General features: G+C 40.6%; 1 protein-coding gene and 1 long non-coding RNA gene across 5 annotated transcripts in view; one reads left to right on the top strand and one right to left on the bottom strand.

Moving 5' to 3' along the window:
- Window positions 1–12,941: 12,941 nt before the first annotated feature.
- On the top strand, window positions 12,942–23,078 carry TECTB (tectorin beta). Of its 4 annotated transcripts, none has more exons than XM_005014464.6 (11): window positions 12,942–13,122; window positions 14,012–14,100; window positions 15,911–16,101; window positions 16,584–16,726; window positions 16,813–16,885; window positions 18,365–18,468; window positions 18,543–18,626; window positions 19,205–19,367; window positions 21,306–21,375; window positions 22,364–22,396; window positions 22,877–23,078. In XM_005014464.6, exons 2-11 carry the CDS (start codon window positions 14,025–14,027, stop codon window positions 22,927–22,929), a joined length of 990 nt encoding a protein of 329 aa, XP_005014521.1. In that variant the 5' UTR covers window positions 12,942–13,122; window positions 14,012–14,024; the 3' UTR covers window positions 22,930–23,078. The 4 variants fall into 4 exon arrangements, with proteins under 4 accessions (XP_005014521.1, XP_071895887.1, XP_005014520.1 ...); XM_072039786.1 differs by having other exon boundaries at window positions 12,943–13,122; window positions 13,972–14,100; XM_005014463.6 differs by having other exon boundaries at window positions 12,943–13,118; window positions 13,972–14,100.
- Window positions 19,361–24,950, bottom strand: part of LOC110351790 (uncharacterized) — a 32,426-nt gene continuing 26,836 nt past the window's right edge. Inside the window, exons 2-5 of the long non-coding RNA XR_002399636.4 lie at window positions 23,462–23,634; window positions 22,853–22,999; window positions 19,725–19,826; window positions 19,361–19,638 (exon numbers count right to left, since the gene is read on the bottom strand). This is a non-coding gene — a long non-coding RNA (uncharacterized lncRNA). The remainder of the gene's footprint in view (window positions 19,639–19,724; window positions 19,827–22,852; window positions 23,000–23,461; window positions 23,635–24,950) is intronic.

The following is a 24,950-nucleotide window of genomic DNA, read 5'->3' on the forward strand; positions in this document are numbered from 1 at the left end:
GTCAGGATCTGCACACAACTGCTAAATTCCCTTCTGCCTCAGAGCTTGCCAGACCATTCCAGAATTGTCCAGCTTGCTTTGACACACTAATTCTTCATCTGTACACATACTTCAGAACCTTCTCTAAACGAAGCCCTATGGTTTCCTTTTCTTTGCCTTTTGTACAACAGAATCTGTTTAACCATGATTGAAGTGTCACCGGGGCCATTTAACCAACTGCAATGTTGATGCCAATCTTGTAAGCTTTTAAACACCATCAAAAAGAGGGAAATGAACAAAAAATGGACTCATTCCATCTTCCAAAATGAGAAGGTATTTTTTGTATAGATATGTACACATACACTCCATAAAGGTGAAAATATATATATATATTTTTTTTTGATATAATCAAAAAACAATGGAACCTCTCACATTAATTTATATCTAAATAGATGCAGCCAACAATGTTAAGTTCAATGAGTATGTGAACTGAAAGAAAAGAAAAATGCAGAAATCAAGATGAGAAAAGTTCTGATTGCAAAAAAAAAAACAACCAGAAAAGTGTGGTGTTACTCAGGCACTTACACAGTTTAATATATGTAGCCAGCTAATGCAAAATATTCTTTATTTCCTGAGTTTCTTCCAATTTATCAGAAGTATTTTTCACATTCAACATCTGTGAAACAAAAAAAAATGCTTCTATGCCCCGACATTGTTATTTTTGGATGAGTGGACATCAGTTCCACCACTGCACGGCCAGATGTGCTCCTCATACTCCAGCTCAAGCCATAAGCTTGGGTAACTCTGATAGTCCTTACTCTAAAATAAGGGGAAGTATTGTCCATGCACATGGACTATTAAAATAATCAGTCCAAGGGCTATAAAGTAATAATGCTATCCTAACAAGTGTCTAATTATTATTATTACTGTAAATGCCACCTAAAGACTCATCACATTTTGGATAGGCACAAAGATTTCCGTTGGCATCACAGGAAGGCAAGCTGAGGCCATCATAATTCATTATCATAATTACATATTGATGATAATCCTAGTTTTTTTGTGTGTGTGTGTTTTTTTTTCCAAAACAATTTTTGATAAACATCATTATTGCAACAACAGGTATGAGGATGGTCATCTCCTGAATGTTATCATTGGGCACTTGTAACAATTAAATTTAATTGTAATCAATAGATTTATCAACTCACAGTCAGTTTGGTGAAAAAAATAAGATGTTTTAATAAAGTATTTTAACAAAACATGATGCAGTGACACCCAAGCAATTTCTTAAGATTAAATTTTAAATAGGCATGACACTACAAGGTCCCTTTAACATAACAGTCAGTAGCCTGTTAAAAATATTCCCATTCTGGCATCCTTACCTTGAGTAGTCACTTATTTACCAAGCTTGAGCTGTAGACATGGTCAAACCACTGATTAAATATTTCCTGAATTCTATCTTTGTTTTCCTTATGATTCCATATATGGGTACCTAAACCACACTTACCTTTTTTTCTGCTTTCCCACATTCTCATATGCTAATATATAATTCTATGCTAACTGTCCTTTGTTGGACACAATTGTCCCTCAAGCTCTCATACCTTTTCAGTTTCTTGAAGACCAGCCTTTAAAAAGACATCTACTGAATAAGTAGACATTTTCATCCTGAAGAACACTGTAATATTTCTATATTCATTCTGTACAGAATTTGGGTGGAAAGCTGAAATAATGACTCTATGGAAATACTGATGTATTGTATGGATATATTCTCCCCGTGCAACAGAGGCATTGTTTCCCTATTGGTTCTCATTTCAAAAATAGCATAAGGGTTATAGATTACCTTTGGAGTAAACACTGCTTTTCATAATAGCCCTCTCTGCCAATACCCTTCAGGGCAACTGCCTTGAGAAATTGCCCTCAGGAATAGTGGAGGTTCTCTGTACTTACAGGATGAAGAACAATCTGAAGGACTGATGGTGCGATTGGTAGCCTCATTGTAAAGCAGTCTCACTGCATGCAAAGTAGCTTCATTGCAAAAAGTACTTTCTGAAAGCCAGAAAAGCTGTTTTGCATGAAACTCAAAGTGCAAGAGATTTATTTGCCAAATACAGGTGGAGAAGCTTCCAATGCTGAATAACAATGGCAAGAGGACTATCAGTTTTGCAATCTTTTAAATCACTGGATTTCAACTCCTAAATAATTTCTCTTGAAAAATATCAATTAGCCATCTAAATCACCTAGATCAAATTTTTTAAAGATATTTAGGTGCCAAGTCCCTGTAGAATTAAGATTTTAGACTATAAATATGGAGTTTTGAATAGATTAGCTATGTCATTTCAAGAAAAAAATATATATATATATATATACATATATATATATATAAGTTAGACTACACTGGCCAAGCAGAAAAAGCTGTTACCATCACAATAGTCAATCACATAAATAAACCATCGGCATGATTGATCTCAGTGGCCTTTAATCCTCATGGCTCTTTTCCCAGGCCATCTAGGACACTTTGTCCGGTATGTTAAATCTGAAAGATAATAATTATTGTAGATAACATGGCTATATACAGCATTTAGAAACAATTATGAAGGCATTTATCTGCACAAGAACTATATTGTGCATTATTCAGGATGCCCCAACTTTGGTGTGGACAGACAAATAAAAGATAAGAGGACAAGAGGAGCTGCGCCTTCTTGTGCCACCCATGCAAAATGAGAGGTGAACAGACCATGCACCAGGGAAGGCTGGGGCAGGTCTCCGTGCAAACCCCTCCCTGCAAAGCCCTGGAAACCTCTCTGATGAAGACAAAGCAATGAAATACCAAGATGCAGTTTCCCTCTTTCTCCTCTGAGTTTCTATGGCCTCTAAACAGCAAAACTCAGGCTGTACCTGGCCTCCTCACCTCACTTCATGAGAACATAGCTGGACTGATGGTCCAGGCTGACTATAACTGCGCAGTAACATGCACCAAATAAAAGCCTTTATTCCTCTCTTTGGATGGTAATGATTAAAATAGCTGATAAAGTGCAAAACCACACATGGATAACCTGGGATCACAACAACAGCCCGGTGCCAAGGAGCTATGATAGCTGATCACCATCTACTACCCAACACCAACCTCTGTCCCCCTGGCCACAGAGCCTTGCCTGGATTACCTACAGTGAGAGGAGAAGAGGCAAACGAGCAAGGACAAAACCACCACAGAAACTCTGCACAAAATGAGGGAGTGTTGGAGAGAAAGATTTACCAACAGAGCCTTACACAGAGGTGCATTTAAGTAGCACAAAGTCAAGAAGCGAAGGAGACCACATGAGTACCGATGTTTACAGAGCTCAATGGGAGTAGTAACCGAACAGAAGGGTGGTGGGAGAGAAACAGTCAGGGGGTTGTGAAGATGAGAAGCCAACCCACATTCCCAGAAGGTGACATTACGTAGTAACAACTGCGCACGATGTGGTTTTAGCAGCATATTGGATGCACTGTAAGGGTTGCAACTAGAGGAGGAAAATGAAGACTGGAAAGTGGAGAGATGAGCTGGCAAAGGCACATGAATTAACTATGCTGGTAGGAAAGGAGACTGAAAGGTTTGAGGTCACTCTGTAACTGAAGATCTCAGCTAAGTTGGCTCCTGAGAGGATTTGAAAGAGGAAGGGAACATCTTTCCAAACTAGCTGTTATTCACCATAAGATTAATATTTTGAACCAAATTCAAAAAGGTCTGGATGACTTCTCTCACTCACATCTGCTATTCCTGAGTGACATAGGCTTTGATCTAGTCTATTGTAAATTAACAGATAATAATCTACATTACTAGTCAATTAATGTATCCCTGGTGACTCAAGGAGATTATGTTTGCCTTTATATCATTACGTGCTTGCTGCGTTGAGACAAAAAAAAAAAAGACTAAATAATTATCATTATAGATAACACAAATAATTGGAACAGGCCAATGGAAGGTTCAAGTGATGGGGCAGCACTCAGGTGAGGGTGAGACACGATCACCAAATTTCGTATGACTTAGTCATCTTGCTTTCCTATGTCACATGTTGTCTGCTTATAGTACACCACTAACACCATCTCCTGGCCAGTCAGTGTCTGGAGTTAAATCTTTGTAAAGGTCTCAGAGTCTGGAAAGAAAGGTACTACAAACAGAGAAAATATTATTTTTGCCATACCTCATATTCATTCACCTCTGGCTTCACATATGTCAAAATAAGACAGCAACCCCCCCCCCTCACCCAAAACACACACACATATGCTTGGATATAGGGTGCAGGCACTTCAACTACATTATTTTTTTCCTAAAGAGTTTCTAGTAAGAGGTATCAAAGAAATTTGAAATCAGTTTACATTTTCAGAACTAAACATTGATTTGGATATGTTTTGGGGGGCTCACTGAGAAAACCAAAACTGAAATTAAGGAGAAGCCTGTGAAAATAGACCCTTTTCCAGGGTATCAATTTCAGTATTTTAAACTTCAGGTACTTTTTGAAATATCCATAATGGATCTTCTTCACCTGTTGTTATCAAAGATTTAGCATTCAATCTTCACGTTACTTGTTTTTCAGATATCATGACCATCCACAGATGCAAACAATTGCCAACTTCCCTTGATTTTGGTACAGCTGAATTGTTAAAAGAACAAGTCTTGTCAGCACTGATAGAATTTATCCAGCCGTTTTCAAGCATTTGAAACAAGGCTCTGACATCTTGGTCTTTCAAATTATCCAATTTTAATTATCTCTAGGTGTACAACATAGCATCATAAGCACTTATCTTGGGAACTGCAGTGTTTTTGCTTATAGGTATATCAGTTGGCCCAGACACCTTCATTTCAAAATCATTTAAGACCTAACTCACAACTCGAGGAAGATATTTTCTTAGTTTTTACATAAGAGACCACATATCCAGAAAAATCAACAGAATCAGTAAAATGTATTTTTGCCTTTAAATTAGCTCAGGAACATAGGGTCAACTTCTAATTTTAGCTAATCCCAGAACAAACAAACTGCAGCCTCCTGCGTCATCAACAGCCTAATCAATCTGGAGTCTTCAGCACAGCCTGTCCGAGAAAATTCAGTACTTGGAGCTGTAGTGGGCTTTAGAGGAGAACAACTCTATGAATCCCTTGGAAGAGATCAGATTATTGTAGTCCTGAGGGATTTTCATAGAAGAGAACTGCAGTGTCATGCTTTCTGGAATTGCTTGTGGGAAATATTACATGAATGCCTCTAGTGTATTATAAGTGCAAACGTTTTGCAGATGAACACAATGTTCAACTAGTTTAGATTGAAATTATGTCTTTCTGCAGAGTACATACTTTTTCTAATTACACTAATCATTCTGTGGGCACTGTGAGCCACATATCTCTCTACTACTGTAAAGCATGATGAATGGAAGAAATCATCTTAATATATCATTAATATATCATTAATTATCTCATATATCATTAAGATATGTGTTGGGTGCAATTTGAAGAAAACTATATCCTTTAGATAGTCTTTTCTATGCAAAGTCCCAGAAAGCAACCTTTTTGGAGACTGAATGCATTAAAGGATATGTCTTGACAAACTGGGGAGAAGAACTTTGCTTACAGCATCTGATAAGGAAAATCTACTGTGACATTCAACTGATGACGGAATTTCAGTAATCAAGTCATCGTTAAAAAGCTGTAAGTCCCAGTGTGAATAGTAAATTGACAAGCAGGGGGAGTTTGGCACTTCAGGTGGCAAAATAGCCACTGTGATGAATGAGTCCTCTGTTCCAGGAGTCATGGCCTGACAGTTAAGGCAATCCTCCTGTAACTTCACAGAAAGGTTTTCTTATTCACAAGACAAACACATCCAAAGTTTGCTTGGATAGCTCCTCCTCCAAGCTGCTTACAGTTTAAATGACACAGGGAAAATACAAGCAGCATGGCCTGCTCCAGAGCCCTACACTGAGCTTTGCCCTTCTCCAGCTCGTTTCCATTATCCGCAAAATAGCGATAATGGTACTAAGATCATGATAAGCATTATTATGATCACTTTACAAGCACAGCACAAGGTAATTAATACGGTTAAGCTAGATACGTGTCGTTCTTGAAGCCACATAATTCGTTATAACAAACAGATCTCTTCACAGCAAGAGAGACTGTCTCTGAGCGTGATGCTATCAGCCTGATGAAAAATCACAAACTTAAAAATGGGGACAACACTAGTATAATGGATACAGTGTGCTACGAAAGTAGGTCTAAGAACTAACTAGCAGGATTACGTAGCTCGGGAAATGAGAACTGTGATTCCAATCAGCAGCTGCTATTGAGAGAAGAGCAGAGGTTTTGCACTAGATTTGAGAGGGCAGCGCTACAGACAGAGAAAGATTATTTCATACAGAAAATGACTGAATCTTAACTCTTCAAAGGATAGGCATTAGAGTGAGCAGATTAACATGGACAATACATATTTCTATACATATGAATGGTCAACTTCAAAGTGAAATAATGTGATAATTGTAAAAATGGTGCTAGAAATATGTTTTGGGTCCTGTTTATTTGCACTCCGGCTTTTAGAGTTCCTGTTGGCTAGCATGATGAAAGCTTGTAGCTTTATATTGCAGCTGAGATTTACAAAGTACACAGGCTCAGAAACTGGAGGAATAAATGAGAACCAAATCAACTATTGTCAGACTGGAGTTAAAGTAATGTTTTAATTAGTCATGCAAAACCTTCTGCAAGACTAGAACTAGGCCTGATTTTTCCTTATCAAAAATATTTATTTATTTATTTATTAAAGCAGATGCTCTTAGCTTTTCTGGCACCATAAATCTTTCCTAGTACTTGGGTAGAAGTTGGTCTCTTCCCATGGAAGCACATGCTACTCTCTAGCTGCTCCATCATTTCTCAGGGGTCAGATTCCGTGTCAGTGTGCTAGAAAAGAGGACTGGAAGAGACCTGGAGAAGACAATCTAGTCTATCCACCCTTCCCCGAACTCATTCCAGACATCTCTCTCCTATTGTATAATGAGATGTTTAGTAATTGGCACCAAATGTGTTACAGGAGCTTTCTATTCAGACTTTGTGAGCCACATGAATAGTGCTAATCAATTTCTAGAAACTATTTTTTCCAGTCCTTCCTGTGTGCAATCATACTCAGATCCGCACAATGCGGCTTTGTAATTCAGCTGGCTGAGACAGCTGGAGCTAGGCTCTGCAGCTCAGCTAAGGCTGGAGGTGTTACAGAGGGAGCAGAGTACTTCAGGCTCCCAGGGCGATACAGGTAGCAAATCTGAGGAGATCATTCCAGGCCTGGCAATGTGAGTGGATGGAAGCAACTCAAGTTAGGAGGTGCTTCAAGTCTTGTATTCTCTTGTATTTCTCCTGCTTTCTGTATTCTGTTCCTGCTTCCTGTATTCTGTATTTCTCCTGCTTCTCAGATTTCTTTATCAGTTTGCCTCTGTTTTTCTTTGCCTTTTTATTTTTTCTTACTTAACCTAACTTACAAAATTTTTATTTAACAATTTATTTTTTTTTTAAGCATTTAGGGTCAGTTTCTTAGAGTTTAATGGGACTGCCACTGAGTGATACCAGAAGAGTGATTTGCCTTTAATATTTTCTTTAATGCCTCACTGCACTGCAGTCTTTTTTTTTTGTCTTTTTTTTTTTTTTTCCACTCCTGTAGCAAAGCATGTAGACTGTGTGTGCAGTGTTATTTCTGACCAACCCATCATGGCCAGGAACCAGGCAGAAGATGAGACAACTACTACAGAGTCTCTCCAAGTTGCAGTGACATACCCCAACCCACGCTGAGAAACATGATATTACTGCAACCTTCCCAGCACTGGTGGGATAATGTCCAGGAAAAAAAAAATATATAAAAAAATAAAAGTATTACTGGAACAGGAAGAGTAATGGTTACTATGTCAGAGCCAGCTGCCAACCTGGGAAAATTAAACTAATAAACGACACAAAGAGCCCATTTTGCCTTCTTTCTCACCTTCTACTAAAACCCTCCCCCTCGCCCCACGCCACCAAGAGATGAAGACCTGTTGCTGAGATAACAAGACCTGAAAGGCTTACAAGGTGTTATACAGCATGGCATGGCTGGGATCCAAAAAAGCACTTAGGCACCTCAGAAGCCATTGCCATTTAGGCTAAATTCAAGTGATTCCAGAACACTATTTCCCAACAACATCATTCTACTAGAACACACTCCTGTTTTCTCAACAGGAGGTGCCTGCATCTCGGTTCTGGCACACAGCGGGTGGCACAGCAGCACTGAGAACAGCTGAGTCCAGCTGCCACAGACACTCTCTCTTTACAGCATCCTGGAGAAGACAGGCCTGTGGGTCAGAGCCCTTAACCCAACCTGTGGGAGATTGAGATGTACTTCTCCTAGCCCGCAGAGCTCAAAGTTATCTTTCCCCAGCAGTGTCCTGACTCCCATGTAAGCTACCTGTGGGTGCTCAATGAACAACCTGAGGGTGCTGTGCCCACCACAGCAGCTTTGGGCACGCGTACGGCAGAGCACGTGGGGCTGCTTCGCTTTCCAAGGCAAAATAAAAACCAAGCATCAAGCCAAGTAGAGCAGCGTGCCTAGGTCTCAATCCAGAAGTCCACAACACCCAGCCCCACTTGAGACGCCCTTGCATATCCAGCCCTCTGGGTTCCACTTGAGTCTCCTACAAGTCCCGCAGCCCAGCTGCAGATCTCCTGGACACCTCACAGTGCCTGTTAACACACTACATGCCCAGTTTGGGCAAGTAATCAAACGCCTGACAAGTTTAGGCACCTCCACGGGAGCGAGCAGCCCAAGCATGGCTGTGGCCTCACGTGATGGGTTAAGTCATCAGTTCCGGTCTCGCATGACCTGCTTAAATGTCTTATGCCTTCATTAAATCAAGCCCCAACCCCTTATCCTGAGCAGCTCTAAAACAGCCTGTAAAGAAATATGCTAAACAAAACACTTACCCACACAAAGGCTTCAAGGAAGTTCAGCTGGAAACCGGTGTTTTTTTTCCAACAGTTGTGAATTACAGGCAAAACGTTGCTGGAGAAGCTTCCAAAGAATATTATTTTGAATTTCCTGCCAAAGCTAAACAGCAACAGGAACAGGCAGTCAAATGAACATGAAATATGACTGTTTACTTCAGCCACAATCCTGTGCACAGCGAGATTTGCTGTTGTGAATGTGTATACATGCACCGGACAGCAGAAATGTCCCAGGAATGCTCCTACAGCGGAGTGCCTGTGCTCACCCACACCCCAGGGAGTGCATGTACCGACAGCAGCAGGCACTACCTACCTCATCATGGCTGCAGGTGATTCCAAAAAAAATTGTGATTCAGCGTTACGTAGTTACACAGGTGATACACGAGGAATTTTAAAGCAGAAGACCATCTCTTCCAGTGGTCCTGACCTGCATTTCTGATTTTTATATGACTCCCTCTCCCACAGACATGATTTCCTCTAATTTCCCCTGTTTCTGGTTTGATTTTGTGCAGTTATTGAAGAATGTCAGCTACCTGAGAACTGCACATTTCTGTTATCTGCTCCTGACCCTGAAACACCGTGTGAGAAGTGAGTGACCGATCACATGCCATGAATAACTAATGATTGGAAAGGCATTTATTCTATAAAAGCAAAACAATGCTGGCATCCATAAGGTATTTATGACTCGGGGCTACAAGTCTCCACAGCACAGCCCACTGTAGACTTAGGATACAGGACAAGGTTGCCTGTACCAACCCAGTGCTGCATTTCCACAATAGGATCCATTAACTCATAACAAGCACAGCACAAATGTAGCTACCGTGCCTCCAGATCCAGCAAGGATATCTCCACCCTTGTAGCCTAAATGCACCCCTTCTCTCAGACAAAACTAAGTATGGGTGTGGTTGGAAACACCATCATCAGTACGTTGCCAGTTCTGGGCAAGTGCTGCCAGATTTCACTCCTCCTAGACTCACTGAATCCTCTCTACTCATTCTCATTACTTTTTAAAGTCCTTCCATTTAGCTAAGGGGCTCTTCAGGTTCATTGTCTTCTCTAAAACCATGAAAATTGGATGTCACAATATCCCTTGCAGATTCAAACAGCAGAACCTCATTTTCTTCATGTAAGAGCCAGACAGTAGATGTTCGCACGGCTTTCAATCACAAAGACGGGAACAACGCTAGAGAGACAAGCTGCCCTTGTAGGTGAAACTCACAATAAGGCCTTCATCTGCTCTTTGTCAAAATCTCTGCAGATGCTTAGATTGCTGAGATTATTCAATGGGCTTGGAAAGACTCAGGGAAACACAACAAACCTCAGTGGTCTCCATTGCAATTTAATGGCTTTTCTTTTTCTGCATATTCAGTTACTGAGAGAAACCTAACCCTTCCCCAAGCCTTCACCTTTGATCAGAGCGGGTATCAAATGCTGTTTGGTTTAGGTACATTTTGTGCTTGTTTCTTATGCAAATGCAAACTGCTATAAACCAGCTGGCACATTCACCAAATTTGTTTCATGGACTTCAGTCTGTTTTCTACCTTTCACCTAAAAGGGGTATTATGTACATGGAGACTGTGTTTCTGTGATAAGATAATGAGAGATTTATTTTCTTTCGAAAATTATAAGATTAGATCCATCTTGGAGCGATTCCACTGAAACCTGTAGCATTACATCAAGGATTATTTAATTTCATTTTTTTTATTAAAATGATCAGAACAAAGTTAATTTGCATTGAAAATGTTAGTATTGTGGTGAAATTGGCTACTTACAGCATTTTTAGCAAGGTATTTATACTAAGCCTCATCAAGGTTAACCAAATATCTTATGCTCCAAATCAGACATGCATGGCCAGACCTGAGAGACCAAGTCCAACCCCAGGGCTGAGGCTGATCTCTTGAGCATGAAGAATCAGTTTGGATAAAGCTACAAGGCCTTCCTCATGCACAACATCACTTTCTTGTGCAAACCTTCCCCTTGTTTCTGGGCTGCATACACCTGCTAATGGAGTGGCTCACACTGTCTCACCAGTCCCTTGTTCCTAGTTCCAGACCAAATACACAGTCACCCACACACAAAACCAAGTGAATATTTCCACAGCAGGTATTCAGCCAGAGCTGGAATTTGGAAACCAAATGTGGGCTTCAGTTCCTGCAGGAAGATTTGGGGTGAGGCTATAAAACCTGAATTTAAATTTTCCTGATTTTAGGATTTCTGATCAGGATAATCCTAGTAAGATCAAACTAAATAATTTATGAGCTTTTGTTCTTGTTCAGTGGATTATTTTTAATTCAATTAAACTAAAAGCAAACCTTGTCTGAGGCTGTTTATCCATGTCTGCATCTTTAAGTAATCTCATTTAAATCAGTATATGATGGCTTGCAGGACCTGACTCACAAGAATAGTAGGAGCAGCCTATTTAACACGATGTCCTCTGCACTGCAATCCTTGTGAAGCTTCAGGTCTAGGTTCAAGTTTATTATTTAAAACTAAGCACAGAACATTATAGGCTTCAAACTTTTTTTTTTTTTTTCTTTTAAGGGCTTTGAATCAGTTTGCAAGAGGCAGAAGTGACCTTAATTACTTACAAACATTTTCATATCATGATAGATTCACCCTCACACCATCATTGCTGGGTGAGCATTAGCATCCCATGTAAAGCATAGTTATAGACATGATTAACTACTGCCATCCAGCTTGCAACATTCCTTGTAGTCTGGATTTAGGGCAGTGAATGCTTTCCTGGTGGTGGGCCCACAAATCTCACCCCTTTCCTACCCAGAGCACACACGAGAGCTGAAACCTCAATGTTCAGCACTTCAGGTTAAGATCAGAGCTACTATGGCCTTCTGTCCCACTCTCTCTTCCTTCAGAAACTCCAGACGAGTGACAACAGGAACAACTTTACTACTGCTCCCCCCCCCCCAGTCCAAAAATTGCCTGGGAGAAGGCAGACCCACATCAAACCCTGCCAGAGATGAGGCAGGAGGAGGCTCCCTCCATTGGGAGAACTCCACAGAAGGAGGCACCAAAATCAGCTCTGAAGAGCCTGTGGGTCTGGGCACCCCAGGCAAGGTCAGCAAGATCCTCTGTGTTTTATGACTCCAGTAAGAGCTTGGAGCCAACAGCACCTGGATCTGGGTGGATACACACTACCCAAAGCATCGGCCATGCCAGTGTACACAGCAAGGCTGCTTTATGACCCAGGTTTTGTGTGCAGGCCTGTAAAATAGAAACAGCATACCCAAGTCCTTTTTCTGGGCCTGTCACTGTAAGCTAACATAAACAGGATGCAATAGGTCACATGAAAAATTTACTAGCTATGATTGTCATATGGCAAACATGACCAATGGTCATGTGGAGGGCAAACTGACAGAGTTTTCTATACAGTGGTGAATTTTACACTGTAAAATAGTCTAATCTTCAATATATAATTTTAATAAATAAACACTTCTATGGTGTAATATTTAACATATGTTATACTGTCCTATACACGTGTAGTATTTTGTATTATGTAGTGTACTTGTAAAGTATAGGTAGGACCATCCTTAAGACTATTGAACTCACTACTTCAGATTACCTGCCTGCAAATTTCTAGAAAAAAAATAGGTAAATGAAATAACTCTGAAGGTGGTATACAATCTGATGAAATTACTTTTGTCTGTTTTCCACTTGCATGGCACAAAACATTGACCTTGTTTATAACTCATTCAAGACATCTAATTCCTATAAACATCTTCTTTCACTGAATTCTGAAAGATAGCCATGGCTTTGCTCTTACAGAAATTCTACATTTTCCTAATTAATTTATAAAAAAATATGCCAATTATATACCTTCAGCAGGTTTCTGCTCTGTTATTTTCAAGATCTGTAGAAAAAACACCATAGAAAATCTTTAAAAAAAAAAAAAAATCAAATAGCAGCAATACAGCCCCATCTAAGGGAAAGGAACTGCTTTTCTAGAACTTGTTTTTTCCTCCCACACTGGACAATACTGGCAGGCTGAGATTTAACCAGAGATGGGCTCCTTTTACAAGATTGCTTATATAAAGCGAAGATAAGAGCAGCTGGGTTCATTTGCAAGAGGACATCTTGGGAAGAGCTGACAACGCAGCTACTGGAATAAGACCGCAATGAAAAGCTGAAATACTTAATTCCTTCCTCTCTTGTAGGTATTATACTTCATTTATTGTAGAATGCATAGCAGTATAATTGGATGGAGTTATCACTGAGATGTACTATAAGAACTTTTTATAAATATATATATTTAAAGAGGCTGAGTGAAAATGTTGAAATTGATTCCTTTTGTTGGAAATATTTAAACAGCAAGACTTTTTTTTTTCTTTACCTAAATTATATTTGTTACATCTGGCACTCTGATCAGTGATGTTGATATGAGGACAGACACTGAAGAGTGTCTACAAAGGGAAAATACAAGAGCTCCAGTCCCCAGCCCACAGGCTGCTCTGTGCCGGAGTGTGCTTCTGCCTGTGGGAAACAGTTTGTAGGTCTGAGGCCTGCAGTGGAAGTGGAAATTACAGCTACATATGATAATTCTGAAAACTCTAAGCTTAGTAGTAGAGGAGAAATTGCATCATTTACCAAAATTTATCTACATGAAATTAAGACTATATACATCAGGATAGCCATCAACACATAAGTTTCAGCATTACATTATTAAACACAGCATGTATATTTTTGGCATAATATTTCTTCTAGTAATTTCTGCGTTTGTTTTGTTTTTAAACTTCCATTGTTTACATTTAATTTAGTTATTCTAAAGCTTTGGGTTTAGAATCTATAAGAACAAAGAAATCCTGGAATAATTCAAAGCCAGCACTAAACTGAAATACTAAAATTGTGGTGACACAGTGATAATAGTGGCATTGGAGACACATGTCCTGTTGATGCAGTCAGGTTGGATGACAGAATACCAGCAATATTATTTCTTTCTCTCTGTTTAAAAGTAGCTAGTTTAACAGTTTCAGGTCTTTACTGAATGTATTTTTTTTTCTTTCTAGTTTTAAAGACAATTTTAGCTTTTATTCCCTGTGTCCTCAGATCATTGCAAGAAATGGTGCCTGTTACTATTTATCTGCTGGTCATCTTGGCTCAAGCTCTTGCAGGACCCTGCATTCCAAATAAAGCAGGTAAAATAACTCAAGTTTCCTATGATCTTTCCTTGTATTTAAGCTGCCAAAAGGTTGTTTTCTATTTAAAACTAGTTTTTTTTTTTTTTTTTTTTTTTTTTTTTCAGAGAATTAAACTGTTGGTTCTGGAAAGCTAATGCTTGTACATCTTTTAACGATTTGTTTCCAGTTAGCACAGTAAAGCAAGGTCCTATCCCCACAGAGAATTACGTATATGCTTAACTAACTTGGCAATAACCAATGTAAAAAGGTTAGGTGCAAGCAGAATTCAGGCATAAGAAGGCAAAGAAAACAGCAGAAATTAGAAATTGGCTGCAATGGCCCAGGCTGGATGCTGCAGATCTTCACTGCCCAAGACAGGCTTTAGTCCTGCTGACTGCAATCAGATGACTTGTGCTGAATGAATGTGCTGGGCTAAACTTCTGAATGCCACTGCTACATTAAAATACAAATAATAATCATCATAATTGAAGCTAAGGCCCTAATTACCTTCTGATTTCTGCCTTGAAACATGAATGTTCTGGTGCCAGACAGACCTTCAGTGCAGAATTCACTAAAATTAACAAACACACTTTTGAAACATGTTGGAATGTGCCTCAACACAGAGTCTTTGATTTATGTGCGTGGCATGTGTATGCTACTGCCAGTAATGTCATGGCATACTTGCATATTTGGCCCTCTATCCATGTATTTCAGTGCCCTCACTTACACAAGCAGTTTCTCTGAGATGCAGGACTTTACGTAGCTGTGAAGCCACCAGTGTTATGGATCTGACCACCAACACAAACAGAACTAGCCGGGTTTTGTTGAACAGAAAGGAGCACATTGTTAAGGTCCCTATTTGACTTCCCCTGTGTATTTCCTAAGTTTCTGTAGACACAGAGAGGCTGAAAAAAATTAGACTTTTATCATAAAAATGATATCAGAAGCTTTAAAATACACAATTGAATAATTCTGGACAGAGGGTTTTTTTGTTTGTTTGTTTGTTTTTTAAGGTAGTAATTGTTAGTCTTTCTCAATTTTCAGTTCACTAATGGTTAGTCATTGTTTGCCCTTTACATTCACATAAAAACCTCAAATTCACACTGCCTGATCCTTTGATAAAAGGCCCAACTCTTCTGGTATCACAAAGCAATCAGTGTAAGTTATGATGTTGAATATTTGTGGTTCTAGCAATAACCACATTAGCAAACAAGTTGTGGTGCCATTGTGCTATTAGCTACTGCTGTTAACAGAGCCAGGCTTTTCAGTTCATTTTTGTATCTTAACTTTTAATGTGAAAATTGTAAAACTCCTGTTTGCATTGGCAGTGCAATAATAGTGCAAGGAAACAGCAGAACATGTTGTGGCCTAGATCAAACACTGCTACAAAAAGATGCAAATTACTGAAGGCTAACAAACTTCACTGATACTATTTCTACACTGTCAGTGGTGTTACACCAACAGAAGTCATCTCTGCAGCACAAGCTAACATGACAGATTTCAGTGCAGCAGTTCTTGACCTCACGTTTCTCAGCAGTCTCTTTGCTTCCTAATCAGCTATTCCAGAAAGATAAATGTACATGAAGTTCTGCACTGATTAGAAGGCAAAGGCAAAACTCCTTCAGGGAGGACTGAATTTAACAACCCCAAGGTCAGCTTTGTGTAGTGCATGCAGTCCTGATTCCCTTGCTCATCACAACAGGGGACCTTCCAGCACACATTCCTTCCCACAAGAACTTAATCCCCATGGAAAGCAGATGTGCAGACCTGCTTCTTTGAAAAGAAAACACCCCTGAAGGTCACTCAAGCTGTGCTGTTTTCCTTTCAGATGTAATTCTGGTATACTGCTACCCTAGAACCATCATTACAAAAATTCCAGAGTGTCCTTATGGGTGGGAGGTTAATCAGCTGGCACTTGGAGGCATTTGCTACAATGGGATCCACGATTCAGGATATTACCAATTCACAATCCCAGACCTGTCACCTAAAAATAAATCGTACTGCGGGACACAGTCAGAGGTAAGAATGTGAAGGTCTAAAAGAGGTAAGACTATCATTTCTAAAAGGCAGCAACACAGCACTACCTGAGCTGGACTCAGAAAGCAGCTGTACTTGCTTTAAAGAGCCCATTTGCTTCAGCTTGGAGTAGGCTTTAAGTACTGAAGGGGAGACAAACTCCAGTATCAGAGCTTATTTAATTTTGGAAGAAGGAAGAATCAAATAGTCATGCTTTGCATCTGCAGGCAAAATACTCACAGGCTTAGTGATGATAATCTGTGTGTTACTCACCCATTTGCATGTGCCTTTACTAAACAGAACATATACATGTAGTAAGGTGTGTGTGTGTATATATATATATATATTTATATATATAGGAAGCACAGCATAGAAAGAGCTATAAATAGATAAATAGAAAAATCATTAGGAATAGTGTTTTGTCACCAGATTGAATCTTCACATTTCTACCTACCAATCTAACATTTCTGCCTTACCACCTACAGTTTAAGAACCCCGTTTATCACTTCTACAACTCCATTGTCTCCAATGACACCTCAGTGATTGTGAAGAGCCAGCCTGTGAATTACTCATTCACCTGCACATACAATGCCAACTACCTGGTGAACCAGGCTGCCTTTGACCAAAGGTAAGTCCTGCTCTGGGAGTGAGCATCACCACTTCTTCAACACCACAGTTCACTGTTACAGAGCTCTGTGTTTGTTATATCCCTAGGGTGGCCACCGTCCACGTGAAGAATGGGAGCTCTGGCTCGTTTGAAAGTCAGCTATCCCTCAACTTCTACTCTGTAAGTGCTCTTTGCCACTCAGTGTTTCACCTTCCACAAATTCCAGCCAAAGAGCTGGGAAAAAAAGGGCTGCTGCTCCTGACTTTCATGTGTCATGGAGCACATTATTAGCCTGTAAAAGATAATTACAGCAGGGTTTGTACAGGTCCTTGTTTCTACTGATTAACAAGGATATAACTTAAACTGAGCAGAGCAGACACATGCGAACAGTTCTTTTAATCCCTCCACATGAGGCAGCTTTTTCTGCTGAGAAGTACATTTCTTACATGCTGACAGGTTTTATACAAAAAAATAAAAACTTGTTTGTAGTCCCACTCAAAGAGCAGCATGCACCTGCAGGCACCACTGCTATGACATTGTCTCTATAGATATAGAAAAGCTCCATGCATCTCTCTTGCAGTTTGCATCCTCTCATCTGACAGACATTTCATGTTCCCCTGAGATCTTTAGGTCATGCTGGAATTTTGTTCCCAGCATTTGTACCTGGATATCAAGCTGATCTTTTGAAACAGCCATCTCCTCCCCACAGCTCTGTTGTGCTGCTGGAGCAGCCAGCTCATGATCCTTCAGTCTTTTTTTCCACCAAAGCACACTCAAAAGCACCAAAGCAGCCTCTCTATTTTAGCACAGCTAGAAAAAGCACAGCTAGAAACATAGTGAGTTAAATTGATAGGTCAGGTGGAGGGAGTATTGAGCACAAGGCAGATTGATGTTTCTCCCCTCACACGCTGCATTTAGGGCACCAGTTGATAGGGCATTAAACATTTTGGCAGCCTTTACATGCTACATGAAAGCCCATGTGCTCTTGTTTTCTGACATATGGCATGCTGGTAGTATATAGTGACAAGGTCCCAGGAGGTGCCCCAATGTTCCTGTGAACTCCTGACAGAATGACGGCAGAAATATTCGATAGGCAGTGAGCAATGAATCTCTGGTAGGTTTTTGTTGTTGTTATTCTTTGCTTACTTGCTATTGTTGCCAAATTATGGTTTTGTTCTGATGTCCATAGGGCTCCCAGGAGTCAAGGATGGAGCAGCTGAACCGTGCATAATACATTTTACCACAGAACAAGAGCAGAACAAGCTCTGAAAGCCAATAAACCACTGTTTTGTTATTTTGTTCATATTTTGCTGGGAAGAAAATGTTAATTTCAACTAAATGATCTTTTTCTCTAATGCACTGTTCCAGGATCAACTCATTTTAACACAAGGACCAAGATGAGTTTTGTGACAGTACTTCTGTAATGACTCCTGTGCCAGCAGCTCAAATTGCAGGCAGAGTAACGTCCTATTTTAAATACAACCTTAAGATTATTAAAAACTCTTTTAGGATTACAATAGCTCTACTACTAAACACTTGGAGCTTGTAGGTGATAAAAAAAAACAGACTTCTGGGTCTGTCTGTCCAGAGGTGTCTGAAGCTGCCACGTTTTGCATGGTACTGATAGCATCTGATGCTTTTTCTTTTTCTCTTCTAAAGAATGCCAAGTTTTCAAGCATAAAAGAAGCCCCTTTTGTCGTTGAAACATCAGAAATTGGTTCTGACATATTTGCTGGAGTGGAAGCTAAGGGCTTAAGTGACAGGTAGGTGAGAAAGGAGAAACAACAAGTTGGCAACCAGGATGCTACGTGCTCATCTGATGCTTGTGCCTCCCCAGGTTCAAGGTCGTTCTCAACAACTGCTGGGCAACTCCCTCCTCGGAGTACTTCTACCAGATCCACTGGCCTCTCATCACCAAGGGGTAGGTTCTGGTGGGACCTGGGGAGCAGCTCTGCCCATCCCAGAAATGTGGGGAGCAATGAGAGGGCAACCCCCTGGTGCTCGAGGCAGCAAGGGAAGGGATGGGAGTTGTAACTGGTGCTGTGGGGAGCAGCCCCTTCCAGCCGTAGGCTTGTCCCCACTATGTGCTGCCTTCCTCTGCCCACCAGCAGGCACCACAGTGAGTTCTCAGCCCCCTTTGCTCACTGGGGCCTGCTGCCCTCGGTGGCTGCCACAGACCTGAATGTGCAGCAGACCCTGGGCCATCTGCAGTCACAATAGGTGGGAAGGAAAGCAAGAGTGGGGACAAAACTTTGAGTGCTGGTTAAAAGGAGATGACTTGAGAATAACTGGAAGGCTTTGCTGACCCTGCAATGCTTGTTAATCAGTCAGATGCCAAAAGGTCTTGATTTCTGCAGGCCCAAACAGTCCCCTTTCACACCGTGTCCTATTGCTCCCCAAGCATCTGAAAGCTGGGCAAATGCCTCCATCAGACCAGGACCTCAGGACGTGGTTATTCACAGGTCAGGGTCTGACACTGCTTCTTCACACACAACACAGGTGTGCCACAGACAACTCCATTCTTGTGCATGAGAATGGGAAGACAAGCCGGGCAACCTTCCAGTTTAATGCTTTCCGCTTCCAAAACATCCCCAAGCTGTCCAAGGTCTGGCTGCACTGCGAAACGCACGTCTGTGACAGTGAGAAGTTCTCCTGCCCAGTGGTAAGGCCTCCCTCTAAGAAAAAACTTGCTAAATTTGGACAGAGAATGTCGAGAAGCTCCTGGGAGCACGTCGGGTGGGGAGCTGGCAGCAGAGCTTGCATTAGATGGAGCCACCGCGAGACGTTAACCTGAGTGGTGGGCTGTGCACCCTGATCCCTGTCATGCCACATTGGGCAATCTGTTTAAACATGTTGGGAAATAATGTAGCCATTTAAAAAGTCAGTTTTTGTCAATATGCCAGACGACGCTCCTGTTTGACAATTAGCTACAGCTAAACAAAAGCATGAGAAAAAAAAAGGAGGAAGTAGAGCACTTCCCATTTTACCAACTGACTCAGTGCTAAGGCTCAAAGCTCACCTCAGCCCGAACAAAACCTCCCGGTCCTCCTTCTCGTGGAAGGGTCTCCTCTCTGCTATCCTGCAGCTCTGCAGTAGGCTCTGCTCTTGAAGCTGTGCTATTCTGCAGGAAATACGCAAATTGTTACTGGAGCAGGGACTGAGATGGCAGAGATGTTTCAGTGGCCTTAGGTGGGAATGAGGGGGGAGATGCTGTGCAGTTATTTAGCACGGGGAGTTATTTAGCACCAGCTGATGCTAGGGTGAGGGTTACTAAAGGGTCTTTCTTTAAAGACTTCTCCACCTCCTTCAGTAAGTCTTCACTGTTCCTTCTCTCACTCAATGAATATGTCTTTGCTATAAAGTGAAGCTGAATTTTATTTAACCTGAACTGAAAGCCCAAAATACTCTTTTGCACATATCCTGTCATTTCATCAACAATTAATTCTTGCTGAAGAAGAGAAAATGTCACTCTTGGTCAAGCCAACTTTTCTTTATACACCCCTTCTCAGTCCAGGAGCCACTATAAGAGAGCAGTTTATTATTACCCAGCCTCAGCAGTAAGCAGGGGGGACTGATTTATGCAAAAGCTACAGATCTGATAGAAATGCATTGTTAGAAATTCCAAATTTCAAAGGCAAAAGAAAAATCTTTCAGCTTACATTTTGTTGTTTGCTTTTAAAGATTTTTTCCAACTCTTTATCCAGCCACAGACCAGAATAAAAAAAATAAATATAATAGTAAAACAACAACAACAAAACAACAACAAAACGTGTTCTATATCTGCTTTTCTGACATTGCTGCCAAACATCTACGTCATCCTTATAGTCACAGGGTTGAATTCGTAATTGCTCCATCAGGCCAACCTCCACAGAGTCCACAGCCAACCCAAAAATGCAGCTGGCGGTCTGCTGCAATTAAGGCTGAACCAAGCAAGGCATAACCAGAATTATCACACACCAGTTTTGTACAAAATGCTCACAGCTGGGGACTTGCAAAGGTCAGGGAATGGACAGGGACCTTTAAGCTAGAGAGCAAGGCCTCCAATACAGACCTTGTCAGCTGTGACAGGAGTCCTTAGAGCTTAGATCGGTTTGGAAGGGTTTTGATGCTTCACGCTCATACCCAGTGGGCAACAATTACACTTAGCAATAAACAACAACAGAAGTCTTCGCAGAGGTCATGGGTTAAATAGATGGAGCTCGGCTACCCCCTTCCTTCTTGACAGGAGGTTTGTTTGTGGCAGCATGCAAAGGGCAGCCCAAGAGGAGGTGTGATCAGCCGGCAGATGCCCATCTGCGCTCCTGCCACCTCACAACTGAAAAGGGCACTTAGACTGACAGCCACCATAAAAGCTGTGGCACACTAAAATCCTCATAAAATACACAGTAAAAGCTCTCCTTGAACGTCTCCTGCATTAAAATGTCCCAATTTAAAAAAAAAAAAAAACAAACAGTCCCGAGAAAACATGCAGCAAAATCTACACAGATTTTATTTACTTGGTTGGAAATATGAGAGCTGGGTTTGGATATAAATATTTAGATTATATATTAATTTTGTATAATTCAATCATTATACACTGCTTTCTCTCTGATCTCTTGAGACATGTGACAAACGAAAACAGCGCATGGAACAAACCGGAGGTGTTTTGGTGGCAGAGATCTCTGTCCGCAGTAAGTGGCTGGGTTTCTGGGGTGTTTCTCCCTTTGGGAAGCAATGAACTGGGGAGCAGCCGGTGACTTGCAGAGCAGGGCAAGCACAGGGAGCAGAACTGCTCCCCTGTGAGAGCAAGAATCTTGAACAGAACTTGGTCCTTGGTCCTTCTGTTCAAGCTGTTCTGTTCTGTTCTTGAACAGAACCAGGTTTGTAGCTCTGACAGAATAGCTCAGTGAAACTCTCCCCATTCACAAAGTGAGTAACTGCACCCATTTGGCATTAAAGATAAATGGCCAAACCACTTACGCACCAAGTTAGCAATGTAAACCCTGTTCACCCGTGTTTGACCTCAGCAACAGCCCGGACAAGCGCTGATAGATTGCACGTGAGTGGGAGAGAGGCCAGGCTTAGGAGCAGCAGGAAAGCTGCACCGAGGTTTTCTTTGCACAGCTAGTGGGTTCTTCAGCATAACCATAAACATAGCCGATTAACCGCGTGTGCCTGTTGCTCCTCCTACACAAATCTAACAGCCATCAATTTTTCCCCTTACAAAGCAAAACCTTTTTCCTCTTAACTGCTGCCTCCTGGAGGCACCAGGAGTTTCTCCCTGAGCTACTTTAATTCTGCAATCCAGCATCTTTTGAAACAAGTCCTTGGAAAAAGGTATACCTTAATCAATACTTTCACCAAAGCTCTTTATACTAGTTTATCAACCACAACCACACCATCCTGCAAGCCAATTTAAAATTAAAAATATATATACAGCAGCGTTATTGCTATTCAGTATGTTACACCAGTAAAACTCCACTAATTTAAAAAAAAATAATAATAAAAGAATTGAGGATCCTTTTACAACTTCAGAGAGTAAAGCCAAGAGTAAGAAATACCCAGAATTTCAAAATGTTGCAAAAGTTATCTGTTCTGATTTTACAAAGCACACTAGTGCACTTTGCCCTATTTTAAACATGCCATTCAAGTGTTATCTTTTTCTTTTATTTTACACAGGCAAAGGTTTATCCAGATTTTACACACTCTCAGGTAAACAGCAAAATACAACAATGATTATATCAATACCAAATAAGAATCCTGACTGGCTCTGTCAACATAAAACCCATAGTTCAAAAAAAGACCTGGTAATTTTTATAAATTCAACTGAAAAGAAAATATTTTACAATCTTGTATCTCAATGTTAGACATTTTGTTTTCCTCTTCTAGGTACATCCTTCACCCTGGACAATGAAATCATACTAATAATTTCCAATACTGAACATTAACTTATCTTAATTTTACACGTACTTCCCAAAAAGGAACAAATGCATCCCACTGGGTTAACAGAGATGTTTGGAAAGCATTTCTATTTGGGAGAGTTTGAAAAACCCCTTCAGAGCCTGTTTGCTAAAACCTGATATGGTGACAGACCCATGTTAAAGCATGCAGTTACAATGGTAGGGATGCGAATAAAACAGGAAAGGTAACTGAAAGTGAAGTACTCACATTTAGTTTTCATTTCTCTTGCAGATATCATCTTCCATCTCCTCTTCACGATTGGATTTTGTGCTGCTTTATTATAAAAAGCAGCTTAGCTGAGTTTCTTAACTTTTCCCAATTCTGTTTGGACCTGGACTTCTTTACTGAAGATGTCTATTTTACAGAGAAGAAATTAAACTCACAAAAAATCCTTGTGCACCATTTCACCAGACAAATAAACCATTCCATTAGCTTTGTGCCTCTAGTATCAGAGAACCCCAAAGCTGTTTCACCTCCCCCAGATCTCTGCAGGTGTTTTAAATAATGAAAACCCAACAGTTATGTATTTTACTCATGCCTCCTTTTAAAGAGCAGTGATGCCAACTGCATTTATTTCTATACAAGTTTCTATTGAAACTTAGCACTTTCCAATGCCAAATTTCCCTTCAGGGTCCCCCTTCTCTGTCAGTCTCAATGTGGCATCAAACTCACCTTCAGGTCTGCTCCTGCAAGGCCCTGAACACCTCAGCTTGATCTGTGGAACCTTCCAACGCAACAAAAACTAACTTAACAGTTCAAGGATAGGAGAAAAGGGTGCCTTGTACATAACAATAATTAGAAGGCTGTTGGCATTACCTGACATTTCTTTCCTGTTTCTCAGCAGTGTCTATATGGATTGGGTGGGTGAAGCAGAGCTCAGCATGTGCTGCAGTAGGCACAACACCATTGGGACTAAGGTGTCTTGCTGACTGGACAGGCTTAGTGCTGAAGAGCTGCATGGTGTGGATGCAAATTAAGCACATCCAAGGCTGGAAAACAAAGTAGTGAGCTTTAGGATACATCTCTGGAGATACAACTAGTGTCAGATATGACAGAGTCCAGGTGTTAGCTCTGTATCTGAAATAATGAAAGCTATTAAATGCCATAAAGAACAAATCACCAGAAAGGGAAACCATGATTTCTAAAGAGAAAGAAGTATCAGGACATAAAACAATTCTCAGAAGTCATGGTATTTGCATTACTTTCAGTAACTACTAAAACAATATTCATCAAAATTTCTAAAAGTGTCAGGTAAGAAACCTTCCTAGATCTTTTCCATTAATCTTTTGGGATCCTAACGGTGACAGAGAGAAGAATGACTACAGCTCTTACACTCTTATTTTTTGGTCCCCGTTAACAAACTCAGTGGGTGTACATGTGTCTGTACACACTGAAGCATAAGCACATTATAGAAATAGGTGTATAGGCACTGCTCAGCTGCATCCCACAGTTTTTTTTAGCCAGTTTTCTCCCTCCAACAGTCCAGACATGTCAAGAATGGCACAAATATACCTGCAGTGAATGGACCTGAGACAAAATGCCCAACACAAGAAGCTTATTCTGATCTTGAAAGCTACAGATTGGCTTAATCCCTAATATTCCCTTCTTCCAGATCACTTTTCTGAAAGGCCCCCAAAGCATTCATATCTTTTTCAAGTTTCTATTGAAAAATGCTTATCTATTCTTCCCTCTCCCCAGTTTGGTTTTGAAAGGTCTTGATGCCTGGTGAACACAGTGATGCTACCTCAATCCCTCCCTGGCTTAAGGCAGTAAAGTGATGATGGATCTCAGCAAGACAGCCTTCTCAGAATTGGGAACTGGGAGAACCACAAACATTTTGAAGCAGTCACATTAGCTATTCTTTTGCCTTCTTTGGTTTTCTGTACTCCCATTATCTCAGAACAAAGCGGACTGTTTTGAAAAGAGGAATATCCTTCTGTAAATGTCATTCAACTACATGAAAACCACCAGCTTATGAAACGCATATTGCCATAGGCTTTAGAGAGAAAATTTTCTAAATAGTTATATTAAATTCAGGTTTTTCAGCTCACTGTTCTTTTTGAAACCTCTTTATTATGAAGATAATGCATAGCTAGAGTATGTTTTACATTACAGCCACACTTTTCAAATACACACAGGTTCCTCTTACCAAGGACTTTATTTGCTCCTCTAGGTATAATGTCAATGTATTTATAGAATACAAATGTATTTATAAAAATTGAAAACAACAAGGCTGTTTATAAGTTGAAATCAGCAGATAGCATCCACACTGACAACCTACAGAAAAATGGTCAGTTCAGAAGTG

Source organism: Anas platyrhynchos, chromosome 6, assembly GCF_047663525.1.
Source record: "Anas platyrhynchos isolate ZD024472 breed Pekin duck chromosome 6, IASCAAS_PekinDuck_T2T, whole genome shotgun sequence".
Lineage (NCBI taxonomy): Eukaryota > Metazoa > Chordata > Aves > Anseriformes > Anatidae > Anas > Anas platyrhynchos.